A 17,985-nucleotide genomic window follows, 5' to 3' on the forward strand; every position below is an offset into this window, starting at 1 on the left:
CACTTATAGTGATCAGGAGCCAGGTTAGAAAACACAAGATATAAACAGGAAATACAAGAAACAAATGTGGGTGCACAATTTTAATAGCAAGCAAAAGAGAGGAAAAACAAAGGAAACATCAAAATAGCGTCAGTGTAATTGTAGGATAGCACAATGAGAAAAGCACATACTAATTTAATCACTTATGTTTTTCGGCGACAACAGCATACTTTACAGCCACCCCTTCATCAGGACAAACATGTATGAAGGACATGCACATGGCCCAAAGGCTGGATTATGATACCCCCCTTTTGGGAATGCTTCACGAGGATGCTAATTTCTTATTAAATTCATTTGAGGCTGGGACTTCATTATGATGCATCATGTGTATGATGTTGTGGTAATAATTACAAGAGGAGAGAACACGTTGGCTTTGGCCCCTACAGCATTTGGGGACCACATGGGTGCTGATGATCAATGTTTGAAAGAGAAGCTTGGAGCTCATTTAAATAGTTCTTCACATTTGAAAGAATCATAGGCCACAATTTCAATCCCCTACTGCGCGCTCACTGACAGTAAGTGAATGAATTCATCTCTTCTCCATGCCTCCCATTGTGGTTACTTGTGACTGGATCATGGTTTCAGCTGTGCTGCTGTTAGGGGTGTAAAGCACACCCCAGAAGCCTGCTGATGGCAAGGGGCCCTCCCTTTTCAATGCACTCTCTGATTGACCCAAGGCGTGTTGTTTGTATCAGGGCTGTGGAAATATAAGGGTTCTCTTACCGCATTTTGCAGGGGGGCCTATTTTATGTTAAGCCTATGTCTGCATCAGCGTGTACAGTTGCGCTGTCATTGGAAACTCAGCTTTAATTAGCCTGCGTTGGTCGAGGGATATTGCTTGTGAATATAGTGTGTGACCGTCTTTCTTTTCCACAGCTGGCAAGTGGTGGAAGTTGCCCCTTGCACTGCCACCTGCGGCGGGGGCACCATACTGCTCTCGGTACGCTGCATCAAAAAGGAGGGCGAACTGGAACGTCCTCTGCCGCACTCCAAGTGCAGTCGGATGCCGCGGCCTAGCTCCACGAGGAGCTGCAACACAGAACCATGTCCAGTCAGGTAAGCCTTCTTACATGTAAATAAAAATAGCCATTCAAGAGTGTTAGGGAGATTTTTCCACATCCCTCTGATGAGGGGTGTGAAGAGACCTATCCTTGGTGCAAGGACAGAGTATCTACCAAGTCAGACCAAAACTCACAATAGGTAACGCAACAGAGCAGCCACGCTTCATTTGCGGAGAGGATAGACGGGTACCAAAGTACAAATAGTCCCCAAAATATAAACACAAAATACAGCATACATAACATACTGCAAAGAATGCACACATTTGGTGCAAGACACTAACAAATAACTACTTCAAGATATACCAACAAAGCAAGTATAGAGCAAAAACACAGCTTAGGGATAATTGATCTATTCCACCTCACTCCTAGGAACGCAATATAGAGGACTAACTTAACAAGGAAATAGTAGGCCTGTGTGATTCTAGAAAAGAGGGCAGTAATCGGTGCGAGAAGTATGGGCAAGAGGCCCATAAGGGCCAACCAACAGACAGTAAAATTGGTTGCACTGTTGCTAGGCCAGTGTAGTCACCCCTGGAAACAAGTAGAGTCAATCTTACCACTAGTAGTTACTATAGCACTGTTACTTCCTATGGCACATATTAAACTTCTGTGATGTATTATATTAAAATAAATAATAAATCACTGCCACCATCTAAAACTACAGTCTTTGTTCTAAAATGTCCCAGGGCCCTACAGAGGACTAGGTACGAAATTATCAGTTAAGTTCCGTACCTTGTTAGGTCACTTTGAAGGAGTTTAAGGTTTGGGGCTCGAGTTTAGGCCTGGCTAGCAACAGTTGAGGTTTCTAAGTGAAGGTTCCTCAAACCCACATCCCAGCAAGGATAATAACGAAGAAGACCCAACAGCATAGAAGACACCTGGAAAGACTACCCACAAGGGGAAGATGCATCAACAATGGCGACAGCAGCACGGAAGAACCCAGCAAAGGTCAGCCCAGTTGAGCAGGAGAGTACAGCCAACCAGAAAGGAAAAGGTCCCATGATGGAAGCAATAGTTGGAGACCACCCAACATGTCCCAGGACATAGCTGTGGCAGAGAAGGAGCCAAGCCACTAAGACTTCGAAGCCAGAAAGGCCACGAGGGACCCCAATACAGTAAGCACTTGGGCCAGAAGTCTCTTATCAGGGCTTCAGCCCTCTAAGGTGAGGAAGAGTCCAGCAAGGATTGACTGTCCAACAGGCTAGGAGGATGGCAACAGGCAAAGGAAGAGACCTGGGTGGGATTCCACCAGCAGGGAAGAAACAGGATGCAAGGACAAATGAGCTGGGGTCTGCTCAGTATGGCCAAACCAGATCCAGCAGGCTACAAGTAAGAAACAGGAAAGGATCTAAGGAATGCACAGGGTCTCCCGCAGCTACCCCAGGGGTTGACCTAAGCTGACCCACCATTTAAACTCAACGCAGGCACGCAAAGATTTGGGCATCCAAGCAATCAGGGTGGCCCTAAAAACTGCCAAACACACAGGCAGTCCCACACTGCATGTAGACTGGGAAGACTGGAGGACTGTGAACCAGTCTGCACCAGTTTAAACCACAACGGAGGATGTCACATCAGCAAAATGGCCTTTTTAGCCAGGCCTCATGGTCCACGTAGACAAAGAGATGTCATAGCCCAAAACAAAACGGTCGGAGCAGGGCTTAAAATATACATTAGTACCCACATGGCTACCATGTAGGTGATTTGGGCTAGTAATGGAGTGACTGCAGTGACTGCAATCCTGCTGTAGTCAAAACTAAATCCAAGCTGCCACCAGCCTACCTGGCAACACACTTCGGGGTAATATGATCATCCTGGGACGGCATTGTGTGCTTAAAAAGCCACCCTGACCTGGTGGTCACAATGGCTACTAGGAGCAGCAAACATAAAAAAGGGGTTCCAGTGACATGCGAACTTCTGTAGCAGTCCCTCTTGTCACAACAAAGTCATAAAAACAGAAACCTAGGGAGCCAGAACCCCAAAAATGAAATTCTGTGCTAGCACAGAGAAATCAAAATACTATTAAAAGACACCTATACAACACATACCACAAACTGAATGGCTTGTTGGCACTTGAAGAATATCAAAACTGCTGGGCTATTATGCATTCCTATGCAAAAAGGACACGCATACTCACCCTTAGCACTTAAGGGGTTAAATACGTATAAAGGATGTCTTTGTTCATCCTTGGGAAGATGGAACACAGAGTTGGCCATGCCTCGAGTTGAGCATACAGCATGCAGGTAACACACATATTGTTCAGTGAGTGCTGTCAGGGATCAAGGGCGCAAGAAAGGATTCACACACCACAATTAGCCTGGCAAAAGAGGAGTGTTTGCATGCAGTACTGGGGTGGAAGTAATCTGAGAAACCTATGTCTTTGGATGACTGTGTCTACGGTCCAAGGGAGACATACATGCATCACTAGCAGTGAGAGGCAACGACCATGGTCCTGAGTCGCAAAGTTATGTTTGGCAACAGTTCATGGTCAGGGTGAACTCACCCGACCTAGGCTTTGAGTCACTTACTATATTCAAAGTTGTGGGTTGTCAGGCACCCCTTTTGCAAGCTGATGGAGTACATTGGACCTTCTGAGCAGTGGTTTCTGTGCTTGCGGGTGGGAGTTTATTCTCTTTTAAGTCAATCCTGGGTAGATTGTCAGGCCATTGCCATTATAGCCCCGCCAGGGTGAGTGAGCTCACCTGGCTTGACCTATATAGACAAGCCTTTGGCCCTGTACCTTTCTGTTTCAGGTTCTTAAGTGGTAAGCATGATGAGCCCACTCAAATCTGTAATCTAGCTCCTGGCTAGCCTACAATTGTTCCCTTTCATCCTCCTTCTTAAGCCTCGTGTTAACTTCTCATATAAGGAAAAACCTGGGTGTTTGTCCTACTGCATTGATAATTAGTCCTGAAATTAGGGGTTCTGATATGGTGATCAGAATGTCCCCCTTTTTTGATCTGTTCGTATCTTGCCTTTTTTATTGTGTTAATTTATGTGCTGTGGAAAATGCTGCTTGCTTTGTATTGTGTGTTTTGGTGTATTACTGTTTTGTATTCTGTTTGTTATTGTTAGCGCCCAAATGCCTATGGGCCTAATTCGCCACTTTATAAATGAAATAAATTGATAATCTTTAAGGGGTCCCTGCAAATTCCTGGACCAAGGGATTAGAGCTCGTTTTTTAGCCTCCCCCCAGCTCAGGTTACAATAGTTCCAGCACCTACTCCTTAATACCCTGTAACCTTGGCCTCCATGACCACATCAATGCTTGTTGTTTGCTTTAGATCTCTCTGTCCTCTGCCTCCCCCTCTTCTCTAACTCTTCTCCCTATCAAGCCTTTCCATTTATCCAACAATCTCCTCTTTGCTCTTTATAACCTTCTACACCTCCTTCATCGCTCCTCTACAAATCCTCTTTCCTTCTGTCTGATATTTCCCTTCTCCAGCACCCAAGCACCAAGCTTTCCCCTACAATGTGTGACAGGGTTCCCTTGCATTTCCTAGGATGCGAGGGGACCGGGTGGGCCAGAAGCTTGGACGTGATGGGGAATCCCCTGCGTCACCTCACTTAGCCCCTGCTCTGTAGTTTCATCCAAAAGGACCGAATAGAAATGACCTACCCAACCAAAAGTCCTGAATAAGGTACTACCAAATGTTCTACCTTCTAAAGGTTCGACCTGCTCTGTGGCAGAGGATTGTCACAGGGTATGTGCCCATGCTGTGCCCCCACTTAGGGATGCCCCGAAGAATGCTGTGTTTTGCTGCTCTAAGGTCTGCTGCATTAACATGATGTTCCCAGATGAGCACTTAAGAGAGGGGAGCAGTGTGAGACTTACTATTACCAAAGGAAAGGCTAGTGCCTCCTTTTGTGGTGTGAATAGGCATGTAGAGATTCTGCAACAACAGGGAATGGGTGTCCTGTGCAATCGGTGTTGATCAGGCACAGCATAGACTGCGCATGACTGATTCAAGATGGTGGGCACACCTTTTGCAAGCTCATTGCACACACTCTGGGGTGGTTCTGCATGGGCACACTCATATCAGGTGGTGCTAGGACAAAGTTGTGCAACATACCCTTTGAAGCGACAAAGAAATTAATAGTTTATAAAACTCTGATAATTTAATTAATAACCCCCTGGTGCACTTGCCGAGGATGAGCACAGTCCACGGGAGGGTTTGGGGATCAATAAAACCCCACAGCTTCAGTGTGGGTGCGCGGAGCTGCCAAGAGATGCATGAAGATTATACTAGTGACGAGGCTGTTGCAGAGGCCAAGAAGGAGTTGGGAAGGTATTGTGAGGAAAGTTATGAGGATGTTGGTGGAAAGGGCATTGGAGCAGAGATGGGAAGGAGTTATGAAGGGGTTGGTGGAAAGGGAATCGGAGCAGAGGTGGGAAGGAGTTGTGAAGGGGCTGGTGGAAAGGGAATCAGAGCAGAGGTGGGAAGGAGTTGTGAAGGGGTTGGTGGAAAGGGAATCAGAGCAGAGGTGGGAAGGAGTTGTGGGGCGCGTGGTGCGGAGCTTGGTGGAAGAGGCATCAACGCAGAGGTGGGAAGGAGTTTTCGGGAGAGTTCTGAGGAGGTTGGTGGAAGGTGCATCGTAGTAGAGGTGGGGAAGAGTTGTGGGGAGAGTTGTGATGAGGTTGGTGGAAGGGGCATCAGGGCAGAGGCGGGAGGAGTTCTGTGGAGAGTTATGAGGATGTTGGTGGAAGGGGAATCAAAACAGAGGTGGGAAGGAGGTGTGGGGAGAGTTGTGAGGAGGTTGGTGGAAGGGGCATCAGTGCAGAGGTGGGAAGGTGTTGTGGGGAGAGTTTTGAGGTGGTTGGTGGAAGGGGTATCAGAGTAGAGGTGGGGAAGAGTTGTGGGGAGAGTTGTGAGAAGGCTGGTTGAAGTGGCATCAGAAGAGAGGTGGGAAGGTGCTGTGGGGAGAGTTGTGCGGAGGGTGGTGGAAAGGGCATCAGAGCAGAGGTGGGGTTACGGGGATGTTGGTGGAAGGGGCATCAGAGCAGAGACAGGAAGGTGTTGTGGGGAGAGTTTTGAGGTGGTTGGTGGAAGGGGCATCGGAGCAGAGGTGGGAAGGAGTTTTGTGGAGAGTTTTGAGGTGGTTGGTAGAAGGGATATCAGAACAGAGGTAGAAGGAGTTGTGGGCAGAGTTTTGAGGATGCTGGTGGAAGGGACTCCAGAGCAGAGGCGGGAAGGAGTTGTGGGGAGAGTTTTGAGGAGGTTGGTGGAAGGGGCAGCAGAGGTGGGAAGGGGTTGTGGTGAGAGTTGTGTGAAGGAGAGGGCATCAGAGCAGAGGTGGGGTTGTGAGGATGTTGGTGGAAGGGGCATCAGGGCAGAGATAGGAAGGTGTTGTGTGTAGAATGGAAGAAGGGGCGTCAGGGCAGAGATAGGAAGGTGTTGTGTTGAGAATGGTAGAAGGGGCCTCAGGCCAGAGATAGGAAGGTGCTGTGTGGAGAATAGTAGAAGGAGCATCAGAGCAGCAGAGGTGGCAAGGAGGTGTGAGGAAGGTGGTGGATGAAGCATTAGACTGGAGGTAGCAAGACGTGAGATTGGTGGTGGAAGCGGCATCAGTGGGGATGGCAAGGTATTGTGAGGCGGTGGTAGGAGGAACACCGAAGAGGAGGTTGGTAGGAGCTGTGAGAGGGATTGGAAGAAATTAGTAGGAGGAAGGAGAAGAGCCTGCCAATGAGGGGGTCAGGTGGAATAACCGGAGGAAGGAGAAAGACTGGGCCATTAGAGGCTTAGCCCAGAGCCTAGAAAGTGTAGGAGGGGAGAGAAGGAGGGGGGAAAGGAAAAGGCCCACCTTAAGAATTAGACCAATGCAAATCATTGAAAAAGTAAATGTAGTTGGGGTTTGGGGCAATAGAGCAGGTCCCTGGGGCAGAGAGGTGGGTCACATGACCAAAAGGCAGAGACCAGATTGGCATATGGGGTAAGCTGGAGCTCACACTCCGCTTGGCTTTGCTTGGGAATGTCGCGATTCTCTGGACTTGCTTCCTGCTTGGTGGTGGAATCCAAACTGTGCTGGCGATGGGAAGCAGTTCCCATCTAAACACTTCCTAAGCTTTTGGTCAAGGGGCATGCCAGGTACCTGTATGTGTTTGGATTGGCATCGGAGAGAGAAATGGTGTTCCCAATCCCGGAGGATCCCTCTCACCGCACTTCCTGCCCTTAGAGATGGGACTTAGTTACACCGCTTAAGATGTAACGATTACACCATTGAGCCATTGTACAGATAAGGTACACACCTAAACTGCAGACATTCTGGAATAATGTCTTCACAGTGCCTGTGTTCATCGTCTTGCCTATTCGTGGTCCTCTGAACAACAGGGATGTTTCAATGGTTGCCAAAATTGGGAGAGCCTCTCCACTGAGAGCAACCATGGCCGAAGCACCTATTCTATGCTATAGTGTCCGTGCAGAAGGCTCTACGATCACGTGTAGCTCACTGTTACCACACCCGCGGAGAAATAACCATTCTATGCCATTCTGCTCCAACCACAAAGGTGTTCCAGCACTGAAATGCAAGAGAATACTCCATGGAACAATAATACCCGCAGCACCCCCAGGCACATGTTTCTGCCTTGTCTGGCATCATCAGTGAGGTGTGGCTGTGGCGCTGGGTCTCTCCAGGGACAAAAGGCAGGGGGTCCATGCCTGGGTTATCCTTTCGAACGTGGTACTCTTTTTTTTATAGAGTGCAGAATGCTGAAATGCTTTGCCATCACACCAAGGGGCACATCTGTGGTCTGTGGGTCTGATATAGATCCCTGTAGCACATGCATTAACCCGCAGGTCTACCTTGGACACAATGACATCTCAGTACTAAAATGCATTCAGATTAACCGTAGCATTAGTGAAAGAACAAAGAGTATATAAGTGGAACAGCAGCACGCACAGTGGTGACATGTAACCCTTCAGAGTAATTTAAAGTAAATGCCACCCCTTTGATGGCCTGTATCGTTTAGAATCATGGTTGCAGTGGAGGTGTTACAATCAGCTAACATATTATACCAAAACACGAGACTGCACAAGTGCCTGCGCTCTCAAACAGCGACTGGGGAAGTATGCAAGAAGGGGGAAGGAATTACAGCCGTCTTAATGACAACAGTCTCTAGCCCATCCATCCATGCGGCCATTTTGGTTCTGGCTGTGTTGTGGATCAACATGTTTTGAGTGACCAGAATTCTGAGGCACTACTAGGTCACTAGCATAAGGGATGACTGTAGAGGTTGCTGGTGTTGAGGGACACTGGCAATGGTGGGGTCGCCTGGCAACAGAGCTTTTATCATGGATGGTGACAGGGGCGGCTTGTAGTAAGGATGACTGAGGGTACTAGCATGGGGGTGCATTTCATCTAGATAATCGGGGTACTACCTACTACAAGCAGTAATAGACGAGACTCATCTACGTGCCCACAGGCCATACACGAGGTCGCTTCGAAGTAATGACATGGAAGTAATTTCATGTGTTGAAATGACACGGAACCTTGCTTTGCATGACACGGAACCTTGCTTTGCATGACACGGAACCTTGCTTTGCATGACACGGAACCTTGTTTTACATGCAGTGGCTGCATCGATGCACGGATGAGTTACTCTGTTTTCCTGCAGGTGGCTTTATAAAGCAGACTCGTGCAGCGTGAGCTGTGGAGGGGGCGTGATGCGGGGGCTGCTGTACTGTGCCCGGTACACCAAGGACCAGGAGGGGGAGGAAGAGATTGTGCCAGACAGTAAGTGCCAAGGCCTTCCACTGCCAGAGGCGCTGCCACCATGCAACTTGCAGCCGTGCCCAGCAAGGTGAGTATAGCCATGGGAGTTGTGGGCACTTGCTATAGAAAGCATCCACGATGAGTCAGAATGCACATGGAAAATGTGTCTAGGTTCGAGGGGTGTGCTTTTGAATTGTCGGTCCAGGTCCCAAGCACACACCTGTGGGTGCATTAATTATATCCTGTGTACAGTATCCAGAGAAATGTAATTTGGCAACATGTTATATTACAGTGCATGCCCTTACACCTGACATATTCTGAATAATAGAGGCACCTGGAGGGACTTCCTATGGTACAGAGCCAGAATGTGTTACATGGGGTACAGAGTAAAGATTGTTGGCCTGTTGGACAGAGAAATGATTGGTATGAGCTGAGAGTGATGTGAGAGTGGTCTGGGCTACAATGAGACATACACAGAGCACGCCAATAGTTCCAGTTAGACAGAGAAGTACACACATATACAATGATTTATTAGGCTTTTGGGTACTATCTAAACATATGAACATTTCAGGTAAGTGTTATTACGAAAGTAATATCAAATACATATATGTATTCGCCATGGGGTATTCTGAATAGAATCTCAACACTTACCTTGAGATATAGTTAAGCCACAGTTGGCATAATTATAAGTAATACTTTCATAACAGTAAGTGCAACATTAGAAAAACAGTAAATTCAAGACCAGTAAACCACAGGTAAGTAATCAAGTACCGAAGAATTGAACAAAACACTCATGCACAATCCTAAAATTATATCCCTAACCTTCAGTAAGTCCAACCCCGAAATGAAGTAGGCCTAGTGCCCAAAAGACACCAGTTCCGCAAGTTGTACTGTTCAGGTAGGTTTACTTTTGGATTTGTGGCAATGCGAGTGGTTGTGATTAAGCATTCCAGAAATCAGGAAAAGTTCAGGTAAGTGTCTCTCACAGTCGCACCATGCTGGGAAAGGTTCACGGGAATGGGTGGGTATGGGTGAGGGGGTCTTTCACCATACCTCCACCAATATTAATCAGGCAAGGGAAAGATAGGAAAAGGACTACACCCATGTAACCCCATGGAGGGAGGGTGTCAGAAATGGGTATTATAACTTACCTCCCTTACTCTGATTCTTTTTGGGACCAATTCAGGGGTTCTTAGAGCGGCTGGCTCCACTTACCTCTGCAATGTATTCGGTTGAGGAAGACCCAGGGTTCGCGGATGCAGAGGTCATTTTTGGCATCGGGTTTGGGTCCGGATAGTACACGCTACAGGCTCCTGTGATACGGTTCTAAATATTGGACAGCTGGACACTCTTGGCATGAAGAGATGCAGACATCTATGGCAAAGGCGATCTCAGGGGACCACCAGAACACAAAGAAAGCACGATTTGGCAGGAGTCACCATGATCAAGTGGCGACAGAAAATCTTTGGTTTGTGTACCAAGGAACAGGTTGTGCACAGCTTCTGTTGCGACTGGCTCATACAATGATCTGTCCAATGGCCGCAGGTTTTTTATCCAAGATTCTGACAAGAATCGCCACTAGGTCCATCAATGGTAAGGACCTCCACCATTCAGACTTGCAGTGGCTATCCAATTATGGATAGCCAGCGGCCAAACATTCTACCCAACAACACACATTCTGCAATATGGGTGTGGACTTCCAGCGCCCACACCGGGCCACACACACAGGCCGCTAGTTTGTCCCAGAAAGGAGACGCTTTCCCCAGGAAAGGGCTTTCTTTAAATGGCAATTCCGGACCAGAGAAGGCAGGAAGAAGGCCAAAGTACAAAATGGCCAAAGGACAAAATGGCCAAAGGACAGGCGTAAATCTCATGGCATGGCCATTTTAGAGTATATAGTACTCTGTATGGCATTATGCTGTCAAATGCAAAAGTCCACAAGTCAAAAACACAGTAGAAAAGTATCAGCTGCCACCAGGCCATTCAGGACACATTGTAATTGTAACCACAAAGTTACAAAGTCCCAGTACTGATAGTCTTAGGGAATGATCAGTTGCCCCATAAAAGTGAGCAAAAAGCCAGGGAAGTAAAGCTTAGGGCTTTACAAAAAGTCATGTCAGAAAGCAAACAATAGCAAATTGAAAGAGTATCTGTAATAATGATCCAGAGAAAGTCACAGATTCTTCAGGTAGTTTAATTTAAGAGCAATATTGTGACTAAGGCACTTGGAGAGTTCCCCCACCAACAACATTTCTCCTTCAGCTCAACCGCTCTCTCAGAATTCTTCTCCTCACTGTTTTCCAACCTTCCAGAACTCTCACACACACTCACTCCAACATCTATCCCCTATTTAAATAAATATACCTATTTACACCACACACCTCCCTTCTTTTATTTTAAAAAAAAAGTAATCTCAGCTCACCCATGTCCCTCATACTTTCACCACTCTCCCCAAATTCCACACGTTCCCGCCATTAACTCTCACCGCTCCTGCACAGACTTTTCCCACTTGCATGGGATCGCTGTAAAACACTTCTCCCTTTTTTATGACACCTTTCTCCACGCTTACTCAATCACCCCATCTCACCTCCAAATCTTTTCTTCCTCTTCTCGCATCACTTCTCTCCTTTGTTGTCTCTTTGTGTAACACACATCTTCTCCTTACCTCCTCCAAATCCACCTCTTTACTTTTAGCTCGCCCCAACCAGTCTGGACAAAAATGAGTTTCCCTTCCTTCATGAGTTCAAACGGCACTTGACCCGTTACAACATGAGCTGACATTCTCAGCCCTTTTATCTTCCCTTCCGACATATCCTTCCTTTTTCGCCCACATGCTTCAGCCATCCTCACAGCCTCCATTATACACATATGTACTCTTTCCTCAGCTTCATTACATTCAGACTTGTACAATAATGTCCTCTTATGCTTAACCCCACTCACCCTAAAACATTCTTCAATCACCTTTCCGCAAAACTGTGTACCATTATCTGTTAAAACAGTCACAGACTATCCTTCCCTAACAAATATATCCTCAAGAAATTTCACAATTGTTCCTGCACTCGCCTCAAAGACAAACTTAATGGCCACCCACTGAGACAACAAATCTATCAATGCTATAACATACTACCCACAACTGCCACCAACATCAATAGGACCCAAACTATACATTGTTAATTCTTCACTGCTCCTAGTCGCCCATCAATAGCATAAACAGTAATAATAGATGTATTCTGTGTGTCAAATTGGGCTAACAGAACTGCCAAGACTATTTCCTCCATTATCTTGTGGAATTTGCTCTCACTTTGCTCCATTTCCGCTCAAACTCCACCCCCTTACGCAACAACTACTTTCTCGGCAAAATTCTTTACAAACATTTGATAGAATTCTACCATACCCAGAAAGGAGCTCCGCTCTCCCTGACTTTCGGGTGTATTCATTTTTGTTATGCCCTCAACCAATTCCTCTTTCAGTTGAAAACCTTCTTACAGCACCTTATGTCACATATACTCAACAACCTGTTTTCTGAAAACACACTGTTCCTTGCTCAGCGTCAAACCTCTCTCCTCCAATACTTGCAGAAACAATTTTAAATTGTCATGTTCCTCAATGTATTCCCAAAACACCAGTATATCATCCTGAAAGCATAGCACACTTCGCATGTCACCAACTAATTAATGCATTGCCATTTGGAAAACTGATGAGGCTGACACAAGCCCAAACAGCATTCTGTGAAATTGAAGTACTCTATCATGCATTATGAAGGCTATGAACTTATGTGACTCTAACTGCAGAACAATCTGGTGATATGATCATGACAAATCTTATTTTGAAAACACTCTTCCTTTCCAAATCATGCTTAGCATTTCCCCCATATTTGGTTGAGAATGCCTTTCCACTACCACACACTTGTTCAGTTGACTAAGATCAACGCATAACCTGATGCTTCCACTCAATTTCTTTGCCACAACAATAGGTGACACCCACTCTATGGCATTAGCTCTCTCAATTAATCCTCCATCACACCATGTTTTTTAAATTCTGCCTTTACATTATCCCTCAAAATCAAAGGTACTGGTCAAACGTTGGAAGCCACAGCAACATTTTCTTCTTTCACAATAATTCAATATAACATTCCTCTCAGTCTTCAATTTGTTTGTTTGTTTGTTTGTTTGTTTTATTATTTATAATGCGCGAGCGTACCCGGGGGTATCAGGGCGCAGACTTTACAAGAATTTTCGAAGCTTGGTTACAGTACACGAGGAATATACATAATACAAAAATAGGTGCACAAATGTTATATACAGTATATACAAATCATCAGTATACCAACGCATATAGTCCTTGCACTGAAATACTTTCTCTTGACTTTGGCTGTATTACCTGTTCCTTAGTATTAGGATCCAATTTCATGTGTAAATGTTTTTGTTTCCTCCATCCTAAAAGAGATGCACCCTTATTTGTTACATACATTTTTCCCAAAGCTTTTTTCTGCCCTTGATTTCAAAGAGTCCTATGAAACATTTGAATAATTTGATGCAGTCGATATAATAACCTCCTGTTTTGATGTCGGGAGGTATCAAATGTTCCACCTTCCCTTCCAATTCTTTCTCAAACACCTTCCTTTTCATCAATGTCACCTTATCCCAGGAGTCTGCCATCATCCACAGCGTGTTCCCATTTACTAAGACACTTGTCATCAGGCTTTCACAATCATCGGCCACGTCACATTCCACCATATTTACTGTAACTATTCCTGGGTGTGCATTTTCTTCCTCTTCTGATGATGTACTCGCCCCCACCAACAACCTTCTTCTTTCCTTCACCACCACTCAACCACTCCATCAGGAATATTCTCCACCCTTCGAGAACACTCACACACACTCACTCTAACATATATCCCCTATTTAAATAAATACACCTATTTACACAACACCATCCCTTAGAAGTCCTTTGGAGGAAAGCAGTAAAAATGCAATCTTTCTTAACACAACCCCAACCATGTTTTGGCCTTAATGGGACTCTTCGTGAGGTGTGGCTTGGGTCCCTAACCAGAGTAAACTCAGACCTACATCTGTTAATGCACCCTCCACTCGGGTTGAATCATTGATGGATTTGCAGCACGCTTGAGCCAATGATTTTTTTTTTACCACACAGTAATTCTTCTGGGAGCATTCAAGTTAAAGTGGAGGAAGCTGATAGATGTAATTAACAATGACAAACATGGCTCAGGAAAGCTTTAAATCTGGAGTTGGCAAAGATGTACCATGCAGGTTCGCACTTCACACTAAAAGTGCCCATCAGACTGAACACAGCGAGTGACTGGATTCCCCCATGTGGAGGTGACAAGGGTGCCTTTGGCGCAGAAAGAGTTTACACTGGAATCTCCTTTCTTCTCAGGTTCTTACCCTCCGAAATGTGTTACAAATCTCTCTTCTCCTAGAATAACAGTCCTGCTGCTCTGCAACTCCCCCTGTGCACAGCACCAAGAGACAGTCTAGGCTGTAAACATCACCCTCTGAAGCAAAACGCTCCTGCTCAGATCCTGCTCAAGATGGCACAAACATGAATGTGATCATAATAATACATAACAATAATGATAACTATGATAATGGGAATGCAAAATCAATGTGATTATCACGTGTGATGGTTATTACAGACAGGGATAGCAATTCATGGGGTTTGTACAGATGTTGGCTGGCTCAAATGGTTTTGGCACAAACAATTGTTGCCACATGTGAAAGCTGGCAAAGGTAGTGGCTATTACTGATGATAGTTGGTGCATGCATTAATTGGCACAAATGGCGTTTTATACAAATTGTGGTAGGCATGCTTGCTGTTTAGTTGGCAAAGATAGTGGTTGGCACAGTTTATTGACACTACATTTGGGGTGTGGGGGTAACCCATGTGGCAGTTTGCACAAATTAAGTTGGTGCTAATTACATTTATTTTTTTCCTACTCATTTGTTGGGCTAGGTGGACTATTTTGGAGACAGGCGCATGCTCGGCACCCTGTGGCTATGGTATTGCCCTGCAGCGGGTAGCCTGTGTCCATAGTGAGCTTGGGGTGGAGTCAGAGGTGGATCAGGAGTCCTGCCCGGCCATGGACCGCCCTCCATCTGTCATCCCCTGCACTGTGGGCCTCTGCTTCTACGGCTGGGACGTCAGCAAGTGGACTGAGGTATCAAATAACTCGAGCTTTGTAATCAAATGCATTTAGTAGAGGTTTGTTCAAGAGCCAGCCCACCTGCACCAATCCTCTCAAAATATTTGTAGCCATTGCTGGAAGCGTGCATAATAAATGGTGGCTCGTTCTTCTGGAGTTCCTACTTCTTTCATTTTATTTCTTCTTTTCCCTTCCTCCAGCTCTTCTCTGTGGTAGTTGAATCATCTTTAAACCTCATGTCCACCTTCTAGGGGCTGTATACTGCCAGTCCTAGTACCTAGTCTTCCTCCCTCTTTTGGTTCTGGTCCTCATTCTCAACGCTGCCCAAGTGTGGTCTCTCCAGAAGACCTGACAGCTGTTGGGGAACTCCTACATGACCGCACTAAAAATGCATCAATGACTCTTGGCTCGTCATCCTTTCCTTTTCACAATGCTTTTATGCATTCAGCCCTTCTCTGATGTTCGATCCAGTGGCACTGAATGATCCCCTTAACTGAGTGCTCTTCATGGGGCATCCTGATACTTTATCTAATGTTTCCAGTGCCTTAGATGACTCTTTGTGCATCTTTGTCATCTACATCTTCTTGCTCCTTAATTTATATGCATTGTTTCTCATCTTCTAAATTCCCTTAAAGTGCATGCGCTTGCACTTGCGTGCAGTTTTGATCTGTTTTGGCAGAGGATCGAAACGCAACATAGAAATCCAAGCCAACCATAATATTGTGCTGCGTTTGCCTGAATTCCAAAATGTATCGTACATGCCTCCTGCCATCAATGTGCATGGCAGGAAGCCTTTACATGGGTTCCAATCGAATCCCTCGACTTTTAGCCTTTAATAAGCGCTGGCGGATTCCATTAAGATTCAATTCATTTGCACCAGAATGAGAATCGGATTCAGATAAGGCTATGTGCATCGGGGTTGCAGAATAGACATGTACGTTCTGTGCCCCTGCTCCACCAAAGACATTGCTGAAAATCTACTGGTTCATAAGTTTTGCACATGATTTTTAAACATGCATTTTACAAAATGGCAGATTGAAAATGACCCACTTTGTGAATATTACACGTCTGTGATTTGTGTGTGCAGGTTTACAATGTGTCCTTTTCTTAATCCACAATGACTACGTGTCACTTTCCATTGTTTTCTGTGATTCAGTCCTTTGTTATATGAAAAGATGTCTTGTATTTTGACACTTTAAGTTCCGTATACATTTACCTTACACACTGAGAATTATAATATGCATTCCTGGATTTTGCTTAGAATTCATGAACTCAAAATTGTACAGTAGAGGTATGAACTTTTTTTTAAAATGGCTAAAAATGAGCAACGGATTTTCAGAAAGTGTGCATGCATTATTTCCAAAAGTCTGCATGCGTTACTGCCATGGTGGCAGTAATGTTGTGATGAAGCTAATTCCTAGAAAAACTGCATGCACTAAGGATATTACTGCATGTGGTCATTTTATTTATTTATTTGTTGATCATTTGTAAGGCGCTTTATACAACAGAATTGTGTTTCAAAGCGCCACAAGGCTAAATGGAAATGGAACAGGGAAAATAATAACAGTGGCAAGAAACAAAAAGCAACAATGATATATTTACAATCGTGGTCCTAGTAGGCCTTGTGGCATTCGGCTGTGCAAGGTCATTGATGAGAAGTGCAGGGGAGGGGGATGAATAGGGAAGCAAGGGAGTGGACAAGTGCTGGAGGTGGGCCCAAGAAGGAAGTGCTAAGGGGAGCCTGGAGGAGGCTAAGTGCTAGTACAAGCAGCTCTCAAGGGTGGTCTGTGGAGTCACCAGGCAGGGGCCAGCAGGGCAACGCTGTGTAGGGTGGAGAGGTGCTGGTAATGACAGGAAGGAAGGGCCTGACAGCCTGTGGGGTTCATGAGGATCAGCCACCAGTCACAGCTGCAGTGGGGTGATTAGCAAGGAAGGCACATAGGTAGAGAAGAGCAGAGTTTTTAGTAGTTTCCTGAAGTTAAGGAGGTGCGACTCAAATCTGAGAGGGGCATAGAGGCACCAGCCGCAGAGAGATCTGATACCCAGCTTAGAGAAGCGTTTGACCCTCTGAGAGTTGGAATTAGAGGAGTGTAGGGCTCGAGCAGGAGGGTATACGGGAAGGAAAGTTGGAAATAGCGTGGTCTGAGGCCCCAGAAGGCCTTGTGGATGCTGCAGAGGGCCTTGAATTTCATCCTTGCAGCCACCGTGAGCCACTGGAGAGATTTTAAGGCTAGAGCGATGCAGTCCCTGGGCTTGAGGCCAAGGATACATTTTATATATTAATTTTTACATGTATTAAGTGCATAAAGCCCAAGGGCATCGAGACGCTGTTACAACCATGTCGTTTTACATTCTAGACAATAGTGAGCGACAGAAGCATGTGACAGACGGAAGAGAGATTGGGGCGCGAGGCAAAGAGTCAGGTTTTCATAGCCTTTCTGAAAGCCCAGTACATCAGGTGTGGAGGGAGCGCATTCCAGTGAAGAGCCGTAATAGAGGGGAAACTGGACCCTCCACTTTTGGCTCGCTACGATTTAGGCAGGACCAGTCTGTGGACGTAGGCCCTCCTGATGGGTCTGGAAGACTGCACTTTAACAAATCTTTGGGACAGGTAGGGTGGTGCCTGGTTAGAGAGGAATCTGTGTGTGATCGAAAGTGTTTTGCACATGATTCTTTCTTTGACTGGGAGCCAGTGGGCATTTCTTTTTGCCTCAGAGATGTGCTCTCTTTTGGGTATATTGAGAGCTGCTCGGATGACATTGTTTTGGATCACTTGTAATTTGTGAATGTTGTGGGCGGAAGTGCCAGCGAATAGGGCGTTGCAATAATCTAGTCTCGCTCCGATGATGGCTTTGGCTATGGTGAGGCAGTTAGAGGGGGCTAGGAAGGTTCTGGAAGCGTTGATGAGCTTTGTCATGTAGACATCAGAGGTTGCAATGGCGTTGACCTGATGTGTCAGGGAGAGTGATGAGGCCAAGTAGACACCAAGAGTCTTAACTGAGGTGGAGATACTGA

The 17,985-nt window shown here is 45.8% G+C and overlaps 1 protein-coding gene across 2 annotated transcripts in view; it reads left to right on the forward strand.

The window, feature by feature from the left end:
- The window catches only part of ADAMTS13 (ADAM metallopeptidase with thrombospondin type 1 motif 13), a 447,185-nt gene that overhangs the window by 358,122 nt on the left and 71,078 nt on the right, over positions 1-17,985 (forward strand). For both annotated transcript variants that reach the window (XM_069609349.1, XM_069609350.1), the window contains exons 26-28: positions 916-1,095; positions 8,710-8,895; positions 14,781-14,985. In XM_069609349.1, the coding sequence (XP_069465450.1) occupies positions 916-1,095; positions 8,710-8,895; positions 14,781-14,985 (571 nt within the window). The remainder of the gene's footprint in view (positions 1-915; positions 1,096-8,709; positions 8,896-14,780; positions 14,986-17,985) is intronic.

This window comes from Ambystoma mexicanum, chromosome 8 (genome assembly GCF_040938575.1).
Source record: "Ambystoma mexicanum isolate Mex_15411 chromosome 8, UKY_AmexF1_1, whole genome shotgun sequence".
Taxonomy (NCBI): domain Eukaryota; kingdom Metazoa; phylum Chordata; class Amphibia; order Caudata; family Ambystomatidae; genus Ambystoma; species Ambystoma mexicanum.